At 37.7% G+C, this 24,386-nt stretch overlaps 1 protein-coding gene across 15 annotated transcripts in view; it reads right to left on the reverse strand.

The window, feature by feature from the left end:
- Window positions 1-24,386, reverse strand: part of ELAVL2 (ELAV like RNA binding protein 2) — a 108,080-nt gene that overhangs the window by 12,874 nt on the left and 70,820 nt on the right. For all 15 annotated transcript variants that reach the window (XM_066568641.1, XM_066568643.1, XM_066568633.1 and 12 more), the window contains one exon: window positions 7,089-7,192. In XM_066568641.1, the coding sequence (XP_066424738.1) occupies window positions 7,089-7,192 (104 nt within the window). The remainder of the gene's footprint in view (window positions 1-7,088; window positions 7,193-24,386) is intronic.

Genomic DNA, 24,386 nt, shown 5'->3' on the forward strand with positions numbered 1-24,386 from the left:
CCAGCTGAAAATCCTGCCAGTGATGGAAACAGAAGCAGAGGTTTTCCCAGAAGTCTCAAGATACTGTAGCAGTTTTAAATCAGAGTCATAAGTGTCTGACAAAAGAAAAACAATTATCAAGTTCACTGCCATAAAACATGATATGGGAATTATGCACTACATTCACAGAATAGCGATTCTGTTTTGCCCTTAGAGGGACTAGTACAGAAGAACACTTTAAAACTTGCAGTCTGCAACTATCACTATCTTGCTAAATATAGGAAATACTCAACTTAGAATTTAAGTACAAATAAAGTATATAAACTGAAAGGAGATCAAGTCTCCAAACATTTCCTACTTTTCATATTCTTAAGAGTCTCAAAAGATGTTTCCTGTACTTCACATTTATAATTCTGATCCCGACTCGTGCCCAAACAATGAGAGCACAGGGATTTCAGATGGACTAGGAATAAAAAAAAGCAGTTACCTTTCAAGGAGGACAGGAGTACAGAGTATAATATTAAGCCCTCCACATGAATAATATAAACAGAAATAGAATCTTAAACACAAGACCTCAATTATTCTCCTGAAGGAAATGAGTAAACCTCAGGTTATACTTAAGAAGCTTCCACTACTGACAGAGACTCTGACAAACACAACACTTGGGCATCTCTCGCACTATTCCACAGACACATCTAGAGATGCACAAAACACATCCATTCAACTTAAAGTTCACTGGAATATCTTACAACCCTTCTGGAAAAACTATTACTGCCTGAATGAAAGACAAGAGAGTCAACATTTAATATGACAAAAAAGCTTGAAAGCTTGCTAGATTAACAGAGGTCTGTTTGTCTCAAGACTACCATAATTTCAAAAGTAAGCATAACCATGTTTTACATTAATAAACCCTCTTACAAATAAGACAGATACTGGATTTAAAACAAAATAAATTAACAATAATTAAAAAACCCCAACCAAAGAAAGGAAAAAAACCCCTCAAAACAATAGACTGTAACAGATCTCCATGCCTGGCATTTACAGCATTTTGAATCCATGCAGAAAGCCACAACCTTCTTAGAGAACTTTGCATAGCATGGGGAGGGGGTAGGGCACAAAGATGCAGCATCAATCTTAGTAGTAACAAGCAGGTTTTTGTTGGTTTTTTAGTTTTTGTTGGGTTTTTTTTGCTTGTTTTTACTTGCATAAGACTTGGCTTTTGAGCAATGCTTGCAGACGTCCATCAACTTTACACAGTACTGTTTGCCCCTTCTAACATCTCCATTTCTGTGTCAGGAATTGCCTATGCAACTCAGGAAGGACCTTACTGAGCTGCTGAAGTGTTCTGGCTGCAGAGCTGTGCAGCAGCCTTAGGGTGAGCTGCACTGGTCCAAGGATTCTCTCCCTCAGAGAAACAGGGATGGACTCTTACAAGACACTAATCAGCAGCAACATGGAACTTGGGGCTCAAACAGAAAACAAACTGTGATTGCTAAACATGAGGACAGCACATCTTATGGTCTGGCCTGGTGCTCTGAGTGAACAGACAACCAACCACCTGCCTATAATGTGGTGTACAGCAAGTGACAGTAACGTGCACTAAGAACTGAATCGTCCTCTCAATATTATTCAGCTATGTGAAGAACAAGCAGCCAGCTTAAGGTGGGTAACACTCAAAATCTGAGGAGATTTGAATTTCAGTGAAGAACAAATTTTACCTGGGAATGAAAAGATGTGTGTGTGTATAGTATTAAAATCAAAATGCTGTCAAAACTTTAACTTTTAACATAGCTAAAAGATTGCATAATTATGATTTATGTAACTCTTGCAGAAATTTAAGGGAGAAGAACCCCACCTTTAGATTTCTTCCAAGATAAATTGTTCAGTTTCAGGTCTGCCAGCACAGTGCAATTTGACCTTAAGAATACAGTCCTGAGGTATTTAAATTACTCAAGACTGCTAAATGTTCTGGCATCAGAGCCTCTCTCAGCCTTTGCTGACTGAAAACATCAGTGAAACTCACTAGGTTTAAACTTCCACACAGGATTTCCTTTTGCTCCTTAGATCGAATCCTTAGAATGTTAGATCAATGTTCTTTAATACTAGTGGATTTTAATTCTCTCACCTTCACAGCTCACTCACCTCTGGTATTTTAGTAGAGATTTTACACAACTCGTGCATACTTCATTGCTACCCAAGGATATTAGTTAATCAAAGAATTACTACAAAAAAGGGACACTACAAAAATTTTTATGCACATGTACTGGTGGTGAAGACATCTCAATAGCTTTTATTTGTCGCACTGAACTCAGAAATCAAACCAGCATCTCTCTTTTTTTCAATATTTTGCTATTTTCCATTAAGTGTTTGAAGTGTTTTCAAGAGTACTATTCTTGGTAAAATTTCTTAAGTGTGCAGCTACTGAACAGTTAAATTAGACGATAATTCCTTTACAATTAATCTTCTTGTAAATCTAAGTAGTAGTTCAAGACACCAAGTGAAACCACATTGCATAATGCCAAGTTTTAATGGCAATGACTCAAAGAACACCAATGAACTTGCATCACAGCCCTCACTTCAAGTCCTTCCTTGCTATATACAGCACTTTTTTGAGTATTTGTAAAGCTGAACGCTTAGTATTCACTCTTCTACTGAAGTTTTAAGTAGCTCTTCTCATTACACAACTTTCTACAGTAGGGCAGTCAACTGGGTGATGATGGCAAAATAGGACATCTTGTGCTTATAGCCAAAGAATTTGTCAAATTCATTGGAATAGGAAGCTGGAAGAATGTCACACATTAAGCCTGTTTTTATTTTTATTACATGCAAAGTTATAAAGGAGTGGGAAGAAAACCTACAGATTTAAATCTTTAGATAAAATATTCCTTAAATTCATATTCCCCTGAAAGGTAATAATTACCCATGTAAACATCTCAATAATCCCAACAACTTCAGAGAAGGAAAACCTTATTAAATTTTACTTTTAAGCAGCTTTACGCTAAGTAGAATACATCCATCTTATAAATGCTATCTTATAGAAAAAGACAACTCTAAGGCCTCTAGCCTGGACAAACTATTTTTCCCCCCTTTCTAACACATACTTGCATACATGTTTACACATGTCTCATCAGCATTCTCTATTAAGAGAAATGTCAGGTCCTGCATGCAGTGGTTCTGCTACTTCAAGCACTCCAAAGGGAGGAACGAGCATAGCATTACTGTCATCTTCAGTGTCCCCTTGGCAGCTACAATCCACAAAGGACTGTGTCCATCATTAAGGCAGCCTAACATCCATGAAGAAAAGTCAAAAATACTGTCCTGTGTCTTCTTGTCTACATAAAAAGCTGCCTCCTACTCACCACCCTGCATGTCTCTCAGCCAGTCCAGAGAGGCCATTTGTTTTCTCACTCCTTTTTAGACAGTGAATCTTAAAACACTCTCTTGTTAATGTATAACTCTTTTACTTCACATTGAAAGATAATTCTGTTCAGATAATCTCACAATAAATTTACTTGGATCTTTTTTCTTTTCAGGAGTTTTCTCATAAAAAAACCCCTAACAGAGGGAAGGGGAAGCAATGGAGCACTTCTCCTCTCCCAAGCAAAGGCCAAGAACAAAGAACATGCACTCAATTTTCTTAACCCTACATGTAAATCAGCGACTCTCATAACCAGTTTGTTTCTCTGAGTTTTCCACATTTGGGAAGAACTGATCTTTCCAGAACAACCTAAATGAAAAGAAGTCATGGACAAGCAAGCAGGTAAGAAGAACATCACTCCAGGCATAAAAAGTCCATGTTTTTACTGTCTCTTATAAACTTGCAAGCAGCATCATCTTCCAAAACAGAAGCCATAGAAAATATTTTACCTTTTATAAGATGAGATTGTTTGCACACTGAAGTTGCATAACTTAGTGAAGCCCAAACTTCACAGGCTATGTGCAGTACACATAAGCCTGTTTACAGTGCAAATAAACCATAAATTATGCAGTAAAGGGCACTGTATAATAATAGATGCATACCATCCAGCTGAATAGGGTTCACATATCTAACACACCCTAAGTGAATTCACCAGCAGACTATACACCAACCCTTAATAATCAGTTAAATCAGAAAGCAATACAACAGCCACCAGGTTAGATAAGACTAACTAACACTGCTCATCCTTGCTTTGGAGATATACACCTGAAAATTGCTTGAGATATTTTGCAAAAAATTCAGTAAAGTATTCCATGAAGCATTCCACAGGATCTTCTTTTAAAAAGGGGAAGAGGTAATAGGATTTTGTGTTGCTATCAATATTAAAAAACCCAACCCATAATCCAGCATTTTGCAAATCCACATTTTTCAATGTATTTTATTTCAAGAAAACACTAAGTGGCATGCCCTTAGGGATGAGAAAAAATATATTCAATGACATGCAGGCTAGTATAGAAGCTGTGGATCAGAGGTATCTGGCACAACCCCAATCCAGAGCATCACACATCAGGGTCAGGACAGTCAGTTTCCTCTGAGTAGGATTACACTGAGTTCAGTCACAATGGGAGGATACATCACACTGTGACTGAACCAGCAAAGTTGCTTCCAGTTTTATATACTAATGGGGAACAAACTTGAACTATCAATCTAGTAAAGTACTAAGCATTCCTGCAGAAGTCCCAAAAATGCACTGAGAGCACAAACCCCTAATTTTTTTCTTTTGAAACCTAAATATACACTAGAACTCCTATTCAATAATTTTTCATATGAAGGTATACAAAAACATCTCAGTTACATTTTTTGAAGCTGAAAGTTATGGGTTAGATTCTGAGTTTATCAAACAGGCTGGGGTTTTGTTTTTGCTTGGTTTGGTGTTTTTTTTGGGGGAGGGGTTTTTTTGTTTGTTTTTTTTTTTGTCATTGGCTTACCAACTCTGGACAAATAGGAACACTGTGGTCTATAAAAAGGAAGTAACCTCTGCAAAGGCCCTTTGATTGAGACCTCATAAGAGACTTCCTTCAGCCAAGACGCTCCCTCCAGAGGCAGAAAATACCTTGGACCTCAATTTGACCTTGGATCACCATTGCTACCTGGCCGATCTGAGGAGCTACAAAAAGCCTCAAGTAGGCTGGGCACTTTTATTGCTTCACAGATAAATGCAGTGAGGTTGTGACTAGATGATCTTTAAGGTCCATTCCAACCCCTTAACATCCTATGATTCGGTGATCTTGGAAAATCTATCACAAAAAACTTGGCCTAAAACCCCATGTCCAAGAAGGAAGAGGAGTAAATAAAGGAGAAGACAGTAAAGCAGTTTTTGCACTCAAATCATGCCCACTAACACTGAAAGGTGCTGCTGAAGTTCAACAGACCGGACTGGTAACTAGAGCCAGAATTTACTTGAAGCATTAACAATCAGCATTTAAAGATACTTCTCTCTAATTAGACAGAGATTTTCTTTATTTTAGCAAAGAGGCTATCATTTTGGCTTATGACAACTCCAGAGTTTCAGCTCTGCTTTAGCTAAAGATATCTAACGTACAAACACCTGAGTTTAGTGTCATTGAGAAGGTCTTTGTCTGGTATCTAACCTACAATTCCACTTTTTGGTCCTGGGAAAGCAGGAAATAAAAAGCATCACTGTCATCCCTCATATCTGTTTACTCCATTTTCACCTTTTTTTTTTAATGTGAAAATAATTAAATTAATCACTTAGCAAGGTGAAGGTGGATTAAAAATTCAAATATGGCCAGCATGAAGTAAGTGACCACAACTTCCCTGAAGGGAACACTTTGATTTGGGAGACCTGGCTTGATCTCCTCTAACCACCTCCTTTTTTTTTGCCTACATAGTCAACAGAACTTCCATGTCCAGAACCATCCTGGACATAAAAGTAATGTTGGCCCAATCCAAGGCATTACACACCAACCAATACTACTGGAACACAGATTCCCTTTCTCATGACTGCACAAAAGAAAGCTTCCAAAGTCCTGGAGCACAAAATTAATTTGCTCAAGTTTCCCCTAAAATAGAAAATGAGAGAGGACTGAGGACAAGACATCTGCCAGAAACACATAGGGAGCTTTTAGAAGATAAGCATCTTTCCACATCTTTCATCCACTGTACTTGTGTGCCATGAGCCCCTATTTTTTACAAAATATTTAAGTTTCAAATAGTATAATCCACTTTATTAAATCTTATGAATACACAACAGATAAGACACTTTTGCCAATACTGGTATTTTATTTTTGTTTCAACTGTCTTTCAGTGCTCTGCACTGCTTTTTAAGCACAAATGTTTTTGGAGGGGAACTTTATTTCAGGTCTCAAACATGCTTCTAGTTAGAAGGGAGCCACTATCCAAGTGATCAGCTAGCAAACCCTGCTGTTTAATGAGGAAGAATGAGCTAGTTGGAACATACACTGCCTTCAGGCACCAACACCTGTGAAACATGTTCAAAAGTCTGCATTTCCTGACAATTTTATTTAATCTACTCTCTCAGAATTTCGGAGCTCAATTGCTTAAATGAGTATCCCCAGTCTTTTGTTACTGGATTAAAAAAGGAGATGAGAAAAGTAACTATCAAGATTTGTTTCTAAAAATTTGAGAAACTGAATTTAGTAAACAAGTGTGTGAGGAGTTGTAACATAACAGAAAAAGAATTTGGAATACCAAACATTAGAGATGTAAAGACCAGAGACCTAGAAATAAGAGTAATTCATAGATAACCAACAGTTATTTCAGCATTTCACTCTAAGGATTTGTAAAAGGAAAAAGTAGCACCATAAAACTTGAAGTATTATTAAGGACGTTACACTATCTTTCAGAAAATGAGGAAGCAGACAGTATTCAAGCAACATGCAATATTGCATTTCTTCAGCTAAGGTATATAACAATTCCTCAGTTAAAGCAATTCAACTGTACATATAAAGTGTTAAGGTGGTTAGGAAAATGTAATTTTCTATACTTTCTATACCTAATCTAACTCTAAATATAAACACTACAAAGAACCATTTACTACATGAAATCCTAGTTTACTCTACTGACATTGGCTGAATGCTTGTTACACCTGTAAAACAAATCAGGAAGTCAAAACAGTTCAGTGCCTTTAAATTATTTTAACCCTACATACCTTTATAGTCTTAGTTTGTAGTCTCAATCCATTTAGGGTATTGATAGCTTTTTCGGCATCCTTGGGGTCAACGTAGTTCACAAAACCATAACCCAAGCTCTGTCCTGATTAAAAACATAAAAGTGTTTTACATCATTAGTACTGCAGTGCCACAAAATGAATAGCTAATTACTTATAACCTACCGACACACACTGAGCAAATATTGCTTATATTTAAGAACACCTCCCACTCCAAAGGATCATAACATCTAATTTTTCCACTAACACTGGTAGATTTCAAGTACCTACCTCTGTTGTTGTGATCAACATAGAAATTACTACATTCAAGTTTAATGCAAGACTTAAAAACTTAAAAACTTAAAAACTGCCTACTGAACCTACTAAGAGTAGGTTCAGAAGTGTATTATGATCTGTTTGACACTAGAGGATGTGCAGAAGCATCAAGTTTAAAGTGACATCAGGAATCCACTACTTACTCTTAAACCTTTTTATTGAACAGAAGTATAGTGGCAAAATTCTGGACTACTGCTTGAAAATGAAGTACATTTGAAAGTCACTCAATGTCAGAATTTGAGCCAAATAAGAAGCCAAAAAAATTTACAGATGTTACTCATATACTACATAGAGCCTTTCAGTAACAAGGAGTTTAAAGGCTCATTTTGTTCCAACATTCAAAACAAAAGGTACAAGTATCTGATCAAGAACTAAATATCAGCTAAAGGTGCAGTATTATTTTCAGGGTTTTCTAGTACTGGAAATTCAGATGACAGATGGACATAAAGCATTTTTCATTAGTTCTTATCTCTAAACAACAGCCCCTTTTCTAATCATTACTTTTGCCTAAGCACTTACTAAACACTTGACTTTAGCAGTAGTCCTCTTTTGACAACTTCAAAACCTACAGTACACTATCCATAACTAGCATCCTACTTTAGAAGTAATTTCAGTGCATAAGAATGCAAATAGGTGGAAAATTTTAACATAATGAAAAGATATACTTAGCAAGAATACTATCCTTTATTAGCATAAATCTTCCCAGAAACACTCCCATACTCTGAGGTGGTTTTGTTTGTTGGTTTGAGATTTTTGGGTTTAAGACACCAAAACAAGATAAAATAAATTGTCAACAAGTCATAGGGAGCATCCAACATATCAAATCCACAAAATGCTAGTTAGAATGATTAGCTTGGGTACAAAACGTTACATAAAGTACAAATGTCATATTCATTCATTGTCCAAAAAAGATATAATGGAATTCATGCTTTATCAAATTCTTGTATGGTATCTATACAGTATGCATTTAAAAGTATGAAATGCAAAAAAGCAGCAGGAAATTTTGCATTTAATTAAATACCATAAGTGCGTTTACTAACTAGTCATTAGTTAGTAATGCCATCACTGGCATTTACAATTTTGCACCTATTATGCCTACCATGGCACCAAAGGTCAGAGGACACCACCACCTTACTCCCTAAAGCTACTTGCATTCTCTCGTATCTCCTCCTCAAAGCACCTCAGGCAAGCTAATTGTCTAGAGGGATCTGTGAACAGGTTAATACACACATTAACAGAGAATCCAAACCCCAACAAGACAGAAGACTGAGCACCTGCTCTAGAGAACCCTGCTCTGAGCAGGAGGTTAGACTCCATGATCTTCATGCCTTTAGCCTCAGCAGTTTGTCATGTTTCTGTAACAAACCATATGGAAACACCCAAAAGCATTTCTCCATTCATTTACAGCTCTGCCTAGATACTGCTACATTTCTAATTCTCGAAGCCTTTTTACTCATTAGTTTGATTACAGTAGAGCAATTTCTGTACCTGTCACCTCCATCACTCCCACTGTGTCGGCACTGTCTGCAGAAACTCTTCCCAACAGCATCTCCGAAAAAGAGGAATCTTTCTTTTTGTACATTCATTTTATGTGATGTGTTATCTACTAATACAGAAATGCTGATTTCAGGTAATTTGTTATTAATTTGTTATTAATCTCCTGAGGAGCCCTCTTAAATGACAACCTTAAAAGATGTTAAAGTGTCAAAGTGAAAGAAAGGTATTTCATACAGGATGTTCCCAATACAACAATTCCAGATCTAACAGAAAAAGATGGGAAAAATTATTTCTCCTATCCCTCTCTGCTGATGTGTTCTGCTTTTCATATAAAAAACACCCAAACTGGTACAGACAAAGAGCTTACCCAGCTGTTACAAAGGATTCAATTCATTACCATTCTTTTGGAGACACTCTATTAGTTGGACTCGATAAATACTAGGACACTAACCTTGGAAAGTGCACCAAAACCACAGTAATTTATTCAGAACAAGTCTGAAATATTTTATGGAGTTTTATTCTATGATTTTACAATTAAAGAAAAGCTTTCACCGTGAGAGTGGTAGAACACTGAAACAGACAACCTGAGGGGCTGTAAGTCTCCATTCCTGGAGATATTCAAGAGCCTACATGGACATGGACCTGAGCAACTTGCTGAAGGAAAATCTGCTTGAGAAACAGGAAATGACTAGATTATCTCCAGAAGTTCTTTTCACCCTCAGTGAATCTGTAAATGGGATTCTATTTACTTCAGTTTTGTTTCACACAGGTTATCACCTAAAATTCAAAAGTGTTCTCTAAAATCCTCATTTATTTAGAAAGGTTAAGAAAATGCAAAACTTAAACATTAAAATTTTGCCTGAAGATTAGTGGTTTAATTAGACATTAACAATAATTGAGAGCCAAAAACCACCATCTTCAACAGCACATAAGAAAGATAAATGCTGACTTTGAACAAGAAATGCAAATAATTGTAAATAAAACCTGATTTCTGGAATCAGTGTTTGAGAAACCACATTTACATCTTCCTGCTTATATTAACCTCTTGTTAAGTGGTTTGTCAGTTCACAGACAGATGGCTGAGTTCCAGAAAATTCAGACAAGCATTAATAAAATGCAGCAGAAGCAGCTATTCCAAACACCCCATCGGATATCTCATTCCCAGCTATGTCTGACAGGTGGTGGGAAAATACAAAGTGGGTTACAAGGAAGAACTGCATTTCTAAGTGATAAGAACTTCAGTCCAAGCTTATTCAAGTACCACTATGGTTGCAACTACTAAAGAGAAGTCTCATCTTATTGTGGATTTCATCTAGAGAGATCACCACATCCACCATGCACAAATTTTACTCAAATAATATTATATGGAACTGGCCAGGGTAACTCAAACCAATTCTTCTTCTGTGCGTTTTTTTCCTCATTCCTCAATGTCCAAACATTTGCTTTCAAGATAAAATGAGGAGAGGCTAGATTTAAACCAAATCAGCCACCACTTAGGATGTTTTAGAGGAACTTCAGTATTTAATGAATGTTATAACCAGTTGTATCGCCTGAAGATAAGGACTGAACAATGACAAAACTGGACTCTTCCATCTGTACTTCTTCCACACCAAACTCCATTTGCCAAGACAGCAATGTCCTGCAGAACACACATTTGCTTAAAAAAAGATTATGTGTCTGAGTCTGTAAAAAGGTGACAGAACAAAGAAGGCAAATCTATAGCTATCCATAAGTTAAACAATCCCCAGATTTGAATGTGTATCAAAAAGCTGCTAGTCTCCTCCTAAGACAGGGTCAGCTCCACTAGGCTCCTGCCTTGGCTTTGTGTTTCCAATTTGTGATTCATGATGCTGTTTGAAAAAACTCTAACACCTCTCTAAGTCAGCTGTCCTGGTGCTCTGTCTGATACTATGTGTTTAGCTATTTTGAATAACCAGTTTTACTTTTTGAGGATCTTTGAAATTAAGGCCTACTCAGCCTGAACAGACAAGAGACTACCTGTGTCATTTGTTCTTTATCTCATAACTCAGATCTACAAGTATTATTAAATTTAGATTATCCTAAATAAAGGAGTGCAAAGAGTTTCTTATTTAACTATCAGTTGACCTTAATCTCCTGGATAGTCGGTGTGGCTACTTCACAAACCTGCTTAAAGAGGTTTCTGTAAACTTCCTGCTAGATTTTATGCTTTTGACACCAAGAATATTGGACAACATGGTGCAGAAAAAACCCAACAGCTAGTGAAATGACTGGTAAAAGTCACCTGGTTAGGAAAAGTAAAAATGATTAAATGTTCTGAAAGGAATGAGGAAATAATTGGGGAAAAGCAGTCTGACTTGAATTTCCTTCAAAAAAAATCTGAAAAATCAAAAGCCACATAGTAGAAATAGTGCATCTCACAAGCCTGTAAGATAGCAAAGTTAGAATAAAAGCTATGATTTGAAAGTTCACATTAGAGGCTCACAATTATTACTAACATTTTATCTTTTATGTAGCAGACACTTATAACAAAGTCAAATTCAAGCACAAGTGGCAAAAAAATTTTCAGTTCGGCATTTCTTTGAACCTAGATATACTATATCCATTAGTGATTGACAAATGTTCAGTCTTTGTGGCCTACAAGAAAAAGTGCAGAAAGCACTATGCTATTCAGTTTAATAGGAGAAACTGTTCAATTTTTATTGCATGTTTTTGAGCTTCATAAATACAACTTGATCAACATATGTGATGGCGCAAATTAAACAGTAATTAATTAGATAATGCCAAGTTGCTTTTCGGCACCATAGGCAATAGATGGAATGGATTTTGAGAGGGGAAGGGCAAAAAGTTACTTCAAACAATTTAATTCTAATCAGTCTAATCAGACTACTCAAGAGACTGATTGGACATTCAAGTGTACATCAGAAAAGCATAAATGAAGTAATTATCCCCATTAAAAAACAAGTAATGAACATACTAATTCAGTATTTAGGAAAGGAAAGCAGACAGACTTCACAAGCACCTATCACCAAAAGACCAAAAAAGTTTCAAATTGAAATAACTAAATAGGAAATCATAGCTATGGTCACAGTGCTCCTGCATTTACTATTGTGCTTTGAAAGATGACTTTTTTAGCTTCAAAAATACACAGGCTAATTCACAATACTTATCAGAGAAGAAACACAAATGAACTAGTTGTATCTTACCCAAATTGTTTCATAAATATTTCCTATAAACTCTAAATAATGCACGCAGCTGTAAAAGCCCAAAGAAAATCCTCTGCTTCAAAACAAATAGATGCTATCCAGAGAGAAAAGAGGTCATGTAAAGTAGATGTGGATAGGGGTGACATTTATCCATTTTTAATGTTTTGCATTTAAAGGTAGCAGCAACATTCCTTAAAGCGGGATAGGACCCTCTCTGAAAGCTAAAGAATTAAATCTGGCCAGGGATGTCAAAGCAAACAAGAAAAGCATCTACACAGAAAGTTGGTGAAAGAAAACATTAGGAAAAATGTGGGTCCTCTCTAGAACAGGAAGATGACCTGGTTATCAGGGATATAAAAAAGTCTGAGGGATACTGAACAACTTTTCTTTCCTCAGTCTTCACCACCGAGTGCTCCAGCCACATTGCCTAAGTTGTAGAAGCAAAGAAGGGACTGGGACAATGAAGAATCACCTAATATACAAATGCATCAGGCTCAAAACCATCTAAGGAACCTGAAGGTGCACAAGTCTGTAAGACCTGGTCAGATACATCCATGGGTTTCCTAAGGGAACCGGCAAAGGAAATAGCTAAACCATTATCCATCATATTTAAGAAGCTGCGTCAGTCTGATGAAGTTCCCCCTAACTGGAAAAGTGGAAACATAACCTCCATTTTCAAAAAGGGAAATAAATACAGGGAACTACAAGCTTGTCAGTCTCATCTCTGGGCATGAAATCATGAAGCAGATCCGCCAATATATCCGCCTTACTATAGTAAGACACAAGGAAAACAGAGAGGTGACAACAGCCAGCATGGTTTCACTAAGGGCAAACTGCCAGACAAACTTGGTGACCTCCTACAATAGGGCTGAAGTGTTGGTGGGTGAGGGAAGAGTTACTGATGTCATCTACCCAAAGTTACTCAAAGCACTTGATACTGTCCCACACAACATTCTTGTCTGTAAGCTGGAGAAACAAGGACTCCATGGTGGCTGAGGAACTGGCTGAATATTCACAGACAAAGAGCTGCAGTCAATGTCTCAATGCCCAAGTGGACACCAAGGACAAGCAGCAGGTAATATTCTATGGGGCCACTGCTGGGACTGTCTCTGTTTCACTCTGTCACCAATATGGACAATGAGATCAAGGGCGCCCTCAGCAAGTTTGCTGACAACACTGAGCTGCATGGCACCGTTGATACACCCGAGGGAAGGGATGCCATCCAGAGGGATCTGGACAGCTTGAAAGGTGCGTGCATCTGTGATGATCTCATGAAGCTCAACAAGGCCAAGTGCAAGGTCCTGAACCTGGGTTTGGGGAAATCCTAAGGACAAACACAGGGTATGCAGAGAATGGAGTAGGTACAGGCCTGCTGAAGAGGACATGGGGGCTCTGGAGGATGAGAGGCTGGACATGACTCAGCCATGAGCACTCACAGCCCAGAAAGGCACACATGTCCTGGGCTGTATCTAAAGCAGTGTGGTCAGCAGGGCAGGGAGAGGATTCTGCAGAACCTCTCCTGTGAGGAAGATCTAAAAAAACAGGGTTTGCTCTCCCTCGAGAAGAGAAGATTCTGGAGAGATCTTACAGCACCTTCCAGTACCTAAAAGGAGCCTAAAAGAGAGCTGGAAAGTAACATTTTGCAAGGGCATGTAGTGATAGGACAAGGGGGAATGACTTTAAACTGGAAGAGTGAAGATTTAGATCAGGTGTCAGAAAGAAATGCTTTACTCTGAGTACAGTGAGACACTGGAACAGGTTGCCCAGAAAAACTGTGATGCCCCATCCTGAGAGAAGTGCAAGAACAGTCTGGATGGGGCTTTGAATAACTTATTCTACGGGAAAGTGTCCATGTCTAAGATCATCCCTGTTTGATGATCTTTCATGTTCTCTTCAAAAACAAACTATTTTATGTTTCTAAGAGTTCAGTTATCTCAATTGTTAATTTTGCATGAAAGTGTTCAATAACTATATGATATACATTAAAAGACTTGAAAGGTTGATGAATACAACTTTTAACCTAAAAGTAGTTAAATAAGCCCTTTCAAGAGAGGTGGAGTCCCTCACAAATACACAGTGAACTTAAATACTGCCTTTTCAGTAGTCCTGCAACATTTTATAGCTCCCGAGAAGAATGGATATTGCTTTCTGCCTAACACCAGCTGATTAGTACAGTAGTTCTATTTCCTGACTGATTAAAGCATCTTGGTATTCTACTAGGTCTTCTCTGAAGTTTTTTTGGGCACAAATTTCAATAGGTTTGACCCTAGACATTTCTGGACTATATAAAGCCTGGTTCTGATGTTTCCTGCTGTCTAGCTATCTACTAGACCTGTGTTCTCATAACTTCCCTCTCTAAATAGCTGCTGCTGAAAGATCATTTTCCTGCATGCATATCTGAGAAGCTTGTCTTCCCTGACAGAATCTAGAGCCAGTGCTGTAGAACTTCTTTGCCTGAGCACGCAGCTGGTACCCTTTTTCCCCCAACACTGCTCTACTAGTATACAATGGTATCATTACCAGATAACTAGCAGGTGCTGAAAGGGGAGCTATTTCAGCACTAGAAGAGCTTCCACTGCTGCATTTCTTCCCACAGTCAACCATTTGCATCATTTCCACACACACTATCTACTCACATGAACCAGAACAGCCTTTTGACAATGCAGCACAATTCTTCTGAAAATCTGGGACACCCACCACATGAGGGAGTCCTTGGCTGCTGTTTCCCATCAGAGCTATGGAATGCCCAGTGAAAGGGCTGAGCAAGCTAGCTTTTGGAAGCAATTGTTGATTACATTACCAGAGTACCCAGATAATCCTGCATCTTAACTGGAATTCTTAAACGTTCCTGTAGTGTCTGAAGGTCAAACAAAACAAATAATTAACGGTATCAGGTAATAATTTTTTCCACAAAAACCAGAGTCATGACAAATTCTACAATCAGTCAAGCTCTCAAAACCTCTTCAGAATGTACTGATCAAATAAGACTAAATGAGTTCTATGAAATGTACTGTTTAATTTTATGGAGCAAGAAGAGCTCTCATTGTCAGGTAAAAGTAATGTAAGAAAAGTAGTCCCTAATTGAATTCACTAATTGATATGCCTATTGGAATTCCATCCCAATAGGCATATCAAACAAAAAAGAAAAAAACAACAAAAAAATCCCAAAATGTTTATAACCTCATTAATAATACATTATAAAATTAATAAACAACACCTTTTATACCATTATAAGGTATAAAACAAATTTCAAGATCTAATACCAAAATTAATCACAGACTAATCATACTCTGGAAAATTAGAAGTCTGAATAGCAAATAACACATTCATACATTTCCACAGGACAACCAGAAATTATTGATAAGCATACATTAAAAAAATTGGATTTTTCTACAATTGTCACCATACCACCATTTCAGACATGTAAGGCTAGTTCAACTTCTGCAAAAAAGATCTTATTGCAAAAGACTAAGTTATAGGAATATAACCAGTAAGAACTTCAATATCACAGAAGAAATCACAGGTAAAAAGATGTGTCTTGAAAAAAAACCCCAAATGCGACATACTATTTGCATCAATATCACAGTGAAGAACAAAACTGAGGTTAATAAAGGAACTAAAATTCATTGTCTACAATGAATTTCTCCAGAAACAGAACTCATAGGAACTCCAGAAGAGTGAGGATCTTATTTCTTTTTTTAATTTAACTTCAGCTACACACACCACCTTCAGTGTTTAACTCCTCCAAAAACTGTCATCCAGACCTTGACTGAAAGAGAATAGTCCATTTTCTAATGAACAGTAGTGTATTTTCTGCTTCCAGCCTGTAAGTCGTCCTTTAACAAGCAGTGCTTTCAATAAACTACACTGTATTTGAAGCCACAAACTTCTGTCTCAATGTATGAAATTAATTGGCAAAGATCCACTAAACCAGTGCAAGAAAAAGCCAGCTTCATATTTTTGTAATCAGGACTGAGTCAACTTCACAGAAACTTGGCATTAGGTTTTATTCTGCCTTTCATCACTCCGAAGGTTGTATGCACCGGTGGAAGAACGCTGTTAAAAGAAACATCTCTGACAACATATGAAGACCATATATGAATCTGTTCTTAGAATTCATCTCACGGACTCAGATAATTTTTGCAAGTCTCCTAAAATTTCAGAGTGAAGATATGTTCCATGACCAATACACAAAAGTGTCACTACAGAAAATCCACAGATTTATGGATTTTCTTTATGGATCAACCTAAAAGCTGCAAGTAGCAGCTATGTAGTCCTGAAAGCAAGCAAGTGTGGCCATAGAAAAGATAATACTACTACACTCCAGCCAACTTCAGAAGCATGAAAAGCTTAACAGAGTTTTAGAGAGTAAAAACAGAGTACAAAACATTCAATCCTTTTGTCTGTGTTTGCAGTTTAAGACATCAGAATGCTCTACAATGTGCCAGAGGGATCCTGCAGAGTGACAACCCCACAGAGGACTTGTGAGCCAAGACAAGGCATCATTCAGTTGGTACCAGCTCTTTAACAAAAAAGTTGCCTCATCTTCCTAAGTCACTACTGTCATCTGTGATTAATGCCACGGAGACTACCACAGTATTATCTTGACACTGAATAAGGCTAGGAGCACACACTCACAATACACAACTCAATTAAGTGCAGCACTGTATCTGAAACTCCCTACATGGCTGTGGTCTAACAAGAAGGGCTAAATGCCTAAGCAGAGGATACCATCAACCTTTTTATTTACTCAATGTAAGTTACTGTTCAAGTTTCAAACTATATTTTACTTTGCACTAAGGCTTGAACTGAATTTTAAAAGCAGCTTGGCAAAATAAGGGAACCTGCATAAATTGCTGAGCAATCCCTAATTTAATTTCAGTTTGCTTATAGTTCCAGCAGATGGATTCTATTTACTGAAAACATTTACTCATACATCACTGAGCAGGTGAGGCTGGGAAGCTTGTAAGAAAACACCTGTAAACTATGATCACTACTAGATTTCAGTATTTGATACCTCAATGCCTTTCTCCCAAACCATTTCTCAGCTATTGATCTAAATCTGGAATAATGATGGTTGAAGAATGAATGAAAAGGATCAAACACTGCTCAACATATTTGACACACAATAAGTAGATTGTGTCTAATCTCAGCCAAGTTCAACTCCTTATTAATTTGGTGCCATCCTTCTGCATTATAGCTTATGGTTCTTCACATGTGAGGAACATCATCATCTGGTACTTCATCAACTTAAGCCTGTTTTTACTGGATGCAAAAGTGATGGTGCAGCTCTGGTTCTTCCCTGCAGCACAAGGAGAAAGTTCATGCTGGGCGGGTACCATGGATGCTAAGCAATACATGACCCAATGAAAGATGTTCAGCAAGCCAGAAGAGACATCAGCTGAAGGTTATTAACAGAGATCCACCATGTCCAAATAGAAAATCTCAATGTCAGAAAGTGTGGTTGAAAGCAGGAACTGCATGGAAAGGTGCATGCTGTTGCACAGGCAAAAGAAATCCTTATGGACACTACAGAAGGAGGAACACTGAGAATCATGCCCATTATTGCCTTGGGTTCAAATATAACAAAAAATATGACAGCCAAAACCTACTTCAAATAATGAAGACTGAAGACACCCAGACCTTCTTACAAACTAGCCTGTCATATTACAAGGAGAAGATCCTTACCACTCCAAGGTAAAAGAATACCATGGAATTTGCCAAACCAAATACTTTTCTGAAAGCTAGCTATACCCTTTAATTTATACCACTATTAATACTAACATGTTCCAGGCAACTCAGTTTTGTCTTTTGCAGTCAATTTACTCCTTGTCAGGAACATAGCCAGCAGTGCTAAATATTCTGTCTTACTGTATCCACCTAGTCACCGTAAATAAACAAGTGGATGTAAAGCACTTTGTTCTACTCCTGGGGTTTCAAAACCTGTGGTAATGTGCTCACCCAAGTAAAAATATGGCATGACACTTTGTTGTGGTTTAAACCCAGCTGGCAACTAAGAACACACAGCCACAACTAACAACACTGCCCCTCACATCCTGGTCAAAAAGGGGAGAAGAATTTCAAAAAAAGCTCGCCAGTGAAGACCAGTTTAGTAATTTAAACAAAATAACTAATCATAACCACTAATAAAAGGAAATAAGAAAGGAGAGAAACCCTGAGGAAAACAAGTGATAGACAAAAAAACTGCTCATCGTCATCCACTGATTTATACTAAATCCTATCCCTGAACTGTGAGCACCCATTTCAAGTAACTCCCCCAGTTTATAATTTGGGCATGGTTCCATTTGGAGGTTCCATGGAGTGGAATATACATCGTTGGCCAGTTCAGGTCCCTGAAATGTCAATGCTCCCACACCTGCTCTCTGGCAGAGCACAAAACAGTGAACAGTCTTTAATTCAGGGTAAACACTGCTCAGCAACAGCCAAACCATCAGTGTGTTATCAACATTATTTTCATACTGATTCCAAAGCACAGCTCTCTACCTACTGCTGAGAATAAAGGAACTCTCTCTCAGCCAAAATCAGGACACACCTGAATTTGAATTCTTTTCCCAAACTTCACAAAAATACATACTACCTTGGAACGGTTGTTTTGTTTTGGTTTTTTGTCCAGGTTTTTACCTACTACTTAATCTCAGAATTTTGAAAGTCATCCTGAAATATGCCATGATCCTAAGTTTGAAAAATATTTCCCCGCTCTAGGGAACTTTTTCCTAGGTTAACTACCGATGTTACTTTAAATCACATGCTTGGGTTTTGGATTTTTTCTGGTTTTTAGTGATGAAGGAAAACCTGTAGAAAAATGGTAATTTGTCCTCAAAATAATTTCTTTCCCTACTGGAAGTCTTAACTGTCAACTCAAAAAATATACGCTTGAAAGTATGTCCAAGGGGAGCATATTTTTTTCAATTTTAACAGCTGTAATTAACAAACAAGAACAACTGCTAATCTGCAATACTAAGTAGTTGGAAAAAGCCATTTCTTCTGGCAGTTGCTAAATGAACATAGGAAAAAAATACACTGAGAAAAGCTGAAGTTTTTGTTATTTGAATCTGAACTATGTCTCCACAGCAATTAATTCTTACATGAACAGAGAGAATTTCTTCCATAAGTAAGCATGGCTTTTTTAGTTTAGAAGCTGGGGGGGAAGAGAGGGGAGCCTAAATAATCAATGCATCTTACTATAGATGCAAGACTTCATAACCATTGTGCAGCTGCAAGTGCATTTCCAAAAGGGCTTTGGTTTAATATGCACAAAGCTACCACAAAGACTATGAAAAAAAACTCCTCTACAACAGATCCAGAAACTCAGAAGACAGGAAAGAATTCACATTACAAACCCCCTTCTATTTTAGTAAATGCTGCTAAATGCTTGAAATAAGCAAAGGTAAAAAACAAAGTAATTGCAGCAACTGGCAAATAGCACAGAAATTTTGAAGATAATATGGCTGTGTCCTTGATAACTGTGGGAATTAGTAGATTTACAAAAAAAAATTAAAGGAATCCTAAAATGAAATACAATATCTCAGTCCTCTCAGTTATTTTCTCTTTACTGTGGATTAAAGTATTAGGTCACTAAAACCACAGGCTTGTATAGTTTTCCTCTGTGGCATTCTACAGCTTTCTATTTCCACTCTGACATGACATACTGCAGGAAGAAAAATTCTACAGAGAATAATATAATAAGCCCTCTTCTGCAGTTGTACACAGAAAACCACAATGGCAGTCTGGCAAATTTTCACAGCAAGAGCTGCCAGTTGAAGTACCATGATAAAAGAAAATCAAATGCAGATATACATATATTTTATATAAAATAAACACAAGCAGCTACAAATTTTCTTGCATGAATTTTAAAGTCTTGCTTCTGTAACACAATATACTATCTGCTTCAATACATAATGGACCAACCATGAACCTGTTGGAACCATTTGCAGCTTGAAGTCTTATTACTTGCCACTCAGCTTGTGGAGGCTGAGAGGAAGTATCTACTTTCTGTAGGGATATCCAAGTCCCTGTAATCCACATGACATCCTTGGAGTGAAAGAGCTTCAGGGTGTGCAGGCCACTTACATCACTACCCAAACTGAGGCAGACATCACTGAAACAAATACCTTTATTATTATAAATACTCTAATCTCTAATCTCTATAATCACATAAATAAATATAAATACTCTAATCTCACAGCACAGTCACCCTAAAAAGCAGTTACGCTGTAAGAACTTCAAGTTACGAGAGGTCTCTCTCACACACCAGCTCCCACTAGAATAAACATTTATTCAAACAGCTGGCCCAGGATCACTAAGATGTAACAGCAACATATACCTACATACAGGTACGAAAGAGTAAATAGTGTAAGATACATCAAACCAGCAGCCTGGGACTCCCAGGGTGGAAGCAAAGAACCCCACCTTAGCTAAAAGCACACAAGATAGCCCACATCACTATAGGACCAATGCCAGTTTGTATATCTCAGTGCTTTCATAGGCTTCTTGTAGATTATGGCAACCACTGACGAAAGTGAATGGTAATCTGTTTGCAGAAAAGTGCAAGATAATGTACATTGCAATTATCTCCATCAAAAAGCTCAGTGTTTGCTAAAAACAGAGTGACTTACTGATCAGAAAGGTCCCTAATTTTATTTAGTCATATAAAAAGAATTAAATTTTTAAAACATCAAGTTCTTGCTTATGCTATATATTGAGATCAACACATTAATTCAAGTTAATATATGATGAATAATCATTTTAAAAACAGCTTGTTTCCACAAAGTTGGTGCTATGAGTGAACCCCTGGTAGGTTTAGTCAAACAGGTCTTTTCTACCTCTTTTACTTGTAAAAACAAAGCCTGTGAACTTCTGAAACGTCAAAACAGTACTGTGTCTGTGTAACAGTGAAAGTTGTATGAAAGTACGAAGAACATTAAGTGCTATCTTGAGTAAAACAAGCTGAAACAATTTCCTTCATCCTCACCTGTTTATGTGACTCATTTCCAGGAGACACATTCAGTGCAATCAATTATGCCGTTTACTATGGAAAGGTACAGTAAATGCTGCTAAATACTTTATAGTAATATTAAATAGCCATCAGAATTATAAAACACCACAGAATTACCTGGGTTGAAAGAAATCCTGAAGACCATACAATTACATCCTCTCAGCAGATTTAAGATGTTAGCTGTGCTCTGGATCCAGACATAAAGCTGGTTTGAATCTTAACTCTTCCAGGATTATCCGTTCAGGATGGTACCTCAAGCACCCAAGCTGGCTAAGTAAGCCAATACTCTGCTGCTGCACTTTTCTCCAACAAGCACACAAAGTTCAAAATCATTTTATTAACTTTGTGCTGTAACTCACCAAGTGAGTTAGGCCATATCAGAAATTTCATTTTAACATCAGCAGAGCTCAAAACATAAACTTGAAAATTTAAAAGATGATTTTATAATCAACCCTCCCTTGCCCCAGAAGATCTATGCTTCAAGGTCTTGAGCAAGATGCTCCAGAGAGCACTTGGTCATGGCAGATAAATACATATAAATTAATATAAATTTGCCTCCAATCCCATTTGGCTTCTATTCTTAATTTCACATTTTAGGCAAGTTTTGCACAACACATTCTACTGGCAAGATGCAGTTTTTCCAGGTAGCACCTTTTGTCCACAACCCTGCCTTAATCAGAAATTGTCAGGCTGACAGAAACTCACTCATCTCAGCACACCACCCAGCAGCAGCTAGCAAGCACCCGTGCATATCACGGACTCAGAACACCACAAAAGAGCAGGCAGCTTCAACTAGTTTAGCTGCCAAATTACTCTACTCTTCAGCCAAGTGCACAAAACCATCGGATGCATTAGAGTGATATAGGACTGCAAACACCAAACACACTGGGAGTAAAAGCTAACAAGGAAAAAGACCTGAGGAGTTTAACAAAGACAGCAAGCCTCTCTTGAAACATGATGACATTGTTGTGCTCTCATCATTCATGTGGTCCTCTCTGTCTCAGGCATTCATACTATATGAGCAAGTACCTGAAATTCCAGCTACTCATTGCCCTACCAGGCTCAGTTTTGGTTTTTTTGGTTTGTTTTTTTTTTTTTTTTTTTTTTTGCCATGGGAATGCTTAAAACTTTCTACACTGTAAATAAAGTAACTTTGAACACTAAGCCTTTCCACAGATATGCCACACCATATCTTCCTGCTTCCTCAGGGACATAGAAAACCACCTACTTTGTAGGCAGAACCCACCTACTTTGCTTCCTACCTTATCTTCAAGGCAGTAGTAAGCCTCAAATTCAGAGCCTCAGATTAAAGCACAATCACATTTTTTTCCCCATCTTCCTGTAAGGTTAGTTTAGATGCCCTAAAATTAGACTTCCATTAAGAGAAGTGAAATATTTAGAGCTGGAGAGAAAACTAAGACTGCTCAGAGCAACAGTGACAAAATACTTGAAAGAAACTGGCAGCCCAGGTTCAACTGAGATCATTTTCAAAGTCAGGAGTTTTAGATATGCAGTAGCACTGACTTAAGGTGCTGACATAAGGTTTCCCACAGCTCTGCCCTTGCCAGACACGAACATTTACAATGTTATGATAAAAGGAGTGAACACTACAGAGCTTAACAAGTTTCACATGGTCTAGATTCAAGCAGCCAGTCAGTTAACACACTTTGCATTGCTTCCACTGAGGACACAATTAGGTTTCCCTTGATTACCAAAAGACTGCTGTACAAGTCACAGCAAGTGTAAGAGCCATCACTAAGAGATCGATGTTTCAGCCATGCTCTGCTGAAACAGGCCACTTGCCCCTCAGAAAAGAAAATCCTTTTCCAAGTCATGGCCTCAGCTGTTTTGGCTCTCTATAATTCAGCATTCTGACAAGCTTTTCCTCTGACCCTGCACTAGAGGAGGCTGAGTGCTCCATAACCAAGGATCTGGCAGAGCAGAGCCCTTCCCAATGCTGCACTGACTGTATGCATACACATGGCCCATACTGAATTGCAACCAGTGTCACCACTGTGAACACAAGCTCTGTCTGACAGCATTATGTCCAGCTCTATCTATTTCCTTATTTCTATGACCAACTCAGAATCCTTTGCGTTTATTACCATGGTACTTCAATGAAGACTGAAAACACACATGAGAACTAAAACTCACTGTACAAACTTTAATTGCAAAGTATCGACACAGCTGCTTCAAGAATTTTATGGAAGTGTTCAACTATCAGGCAGTTTTTCTAGAATTACAGTTCTAGACATCTCAATCATGTGCTGCTTTTTATGTCTTCACTTTGTACAACACAGGAATGAGAGAATACTTCAAAGTATCTGAGAAACTACTATCTTCAAGATGAAATCTACAAAAATAAGCAAGATATCCTGTTAACTTTAATCTTATGGAAACAGGTGTAAGAGACAGAAACATGATCCTTCCTCTACATGGATAGATGGATACTCTATATGAGTATCCATCACAGTCCTGTAGACTAGACTACAGTACTATGGATTGTATTCTAGACTGCAAAAGCCTAGACTGCCCATGAAATTTTTAAAGGGGTCACATAGACATGACTTGAAAATTGTACTCCCTGAGCCTATAATATTGACCATAAAGAAACACCACCACAATGTGACAGATAGCTGCCAGCCACAAGACAAACAGGTGCCCAGATTTTTTTGAAAAAGCTATGTAAGAGGAACAGACTTTCAACCAACATGTAAGCTCCACAGTGGCAGCTGGATCATGTGTGGAAAAAATGCCATGTAACAGTGATCAGCAGGATGTCCTAAAGTGGACTTACTCTTTATCTTCAAGCAGAGATGATAGAAGGCAGAAGCAATTGATGAAGTCTTCAAGTGCAGAGCACCTGTCTCCTTGTACTAAAAGTATTACCAGTTTCACAGCTCATACACAAGTCTATGAATGTGAAATACAGTCCCAGGATAGGTTTCTAAGCATATCTTGCCTCACTTTCTAGACAGAACAAGCATTTGCTAAACTGCAAATGAAATCAATATATAAGCATTATTGGTATTCAAACACAGTTAAAGAGACAAGAAATCCAGCCCTATTCATGAGCAGGTTCTCTTTTAAAGAAAAAATCTTGTGAATTTTATGAGCATATGATTATTTTAATAAGAGAACAGTATGGGAGCTTGGAAGCCAAGAAAACAAATACTTTCCCAAATTTAAGACATCTGAGTTAGCTGCTTTCTGAAATTAAGTAGTCTATGTTCCATGAGTTTCACTTTAGTTAATAATGCCACAAGC

The sequence above is a fragment of the Molothrus aeneus genome, chromosome Z, assembly GCF_037042795.1.
Source record: "Molothrus aeneus isolate 106 chromosome Z, BPBGC_Maene_1.0, whole genome shotgun sequence".
Classification (NCBI taxonomy): domain Eukaryota; kingdom Metazoa; phylum Chordata; class Aves; order Passeriformes; family Icteridae; genus Molothrus; species Molothrus aeneus.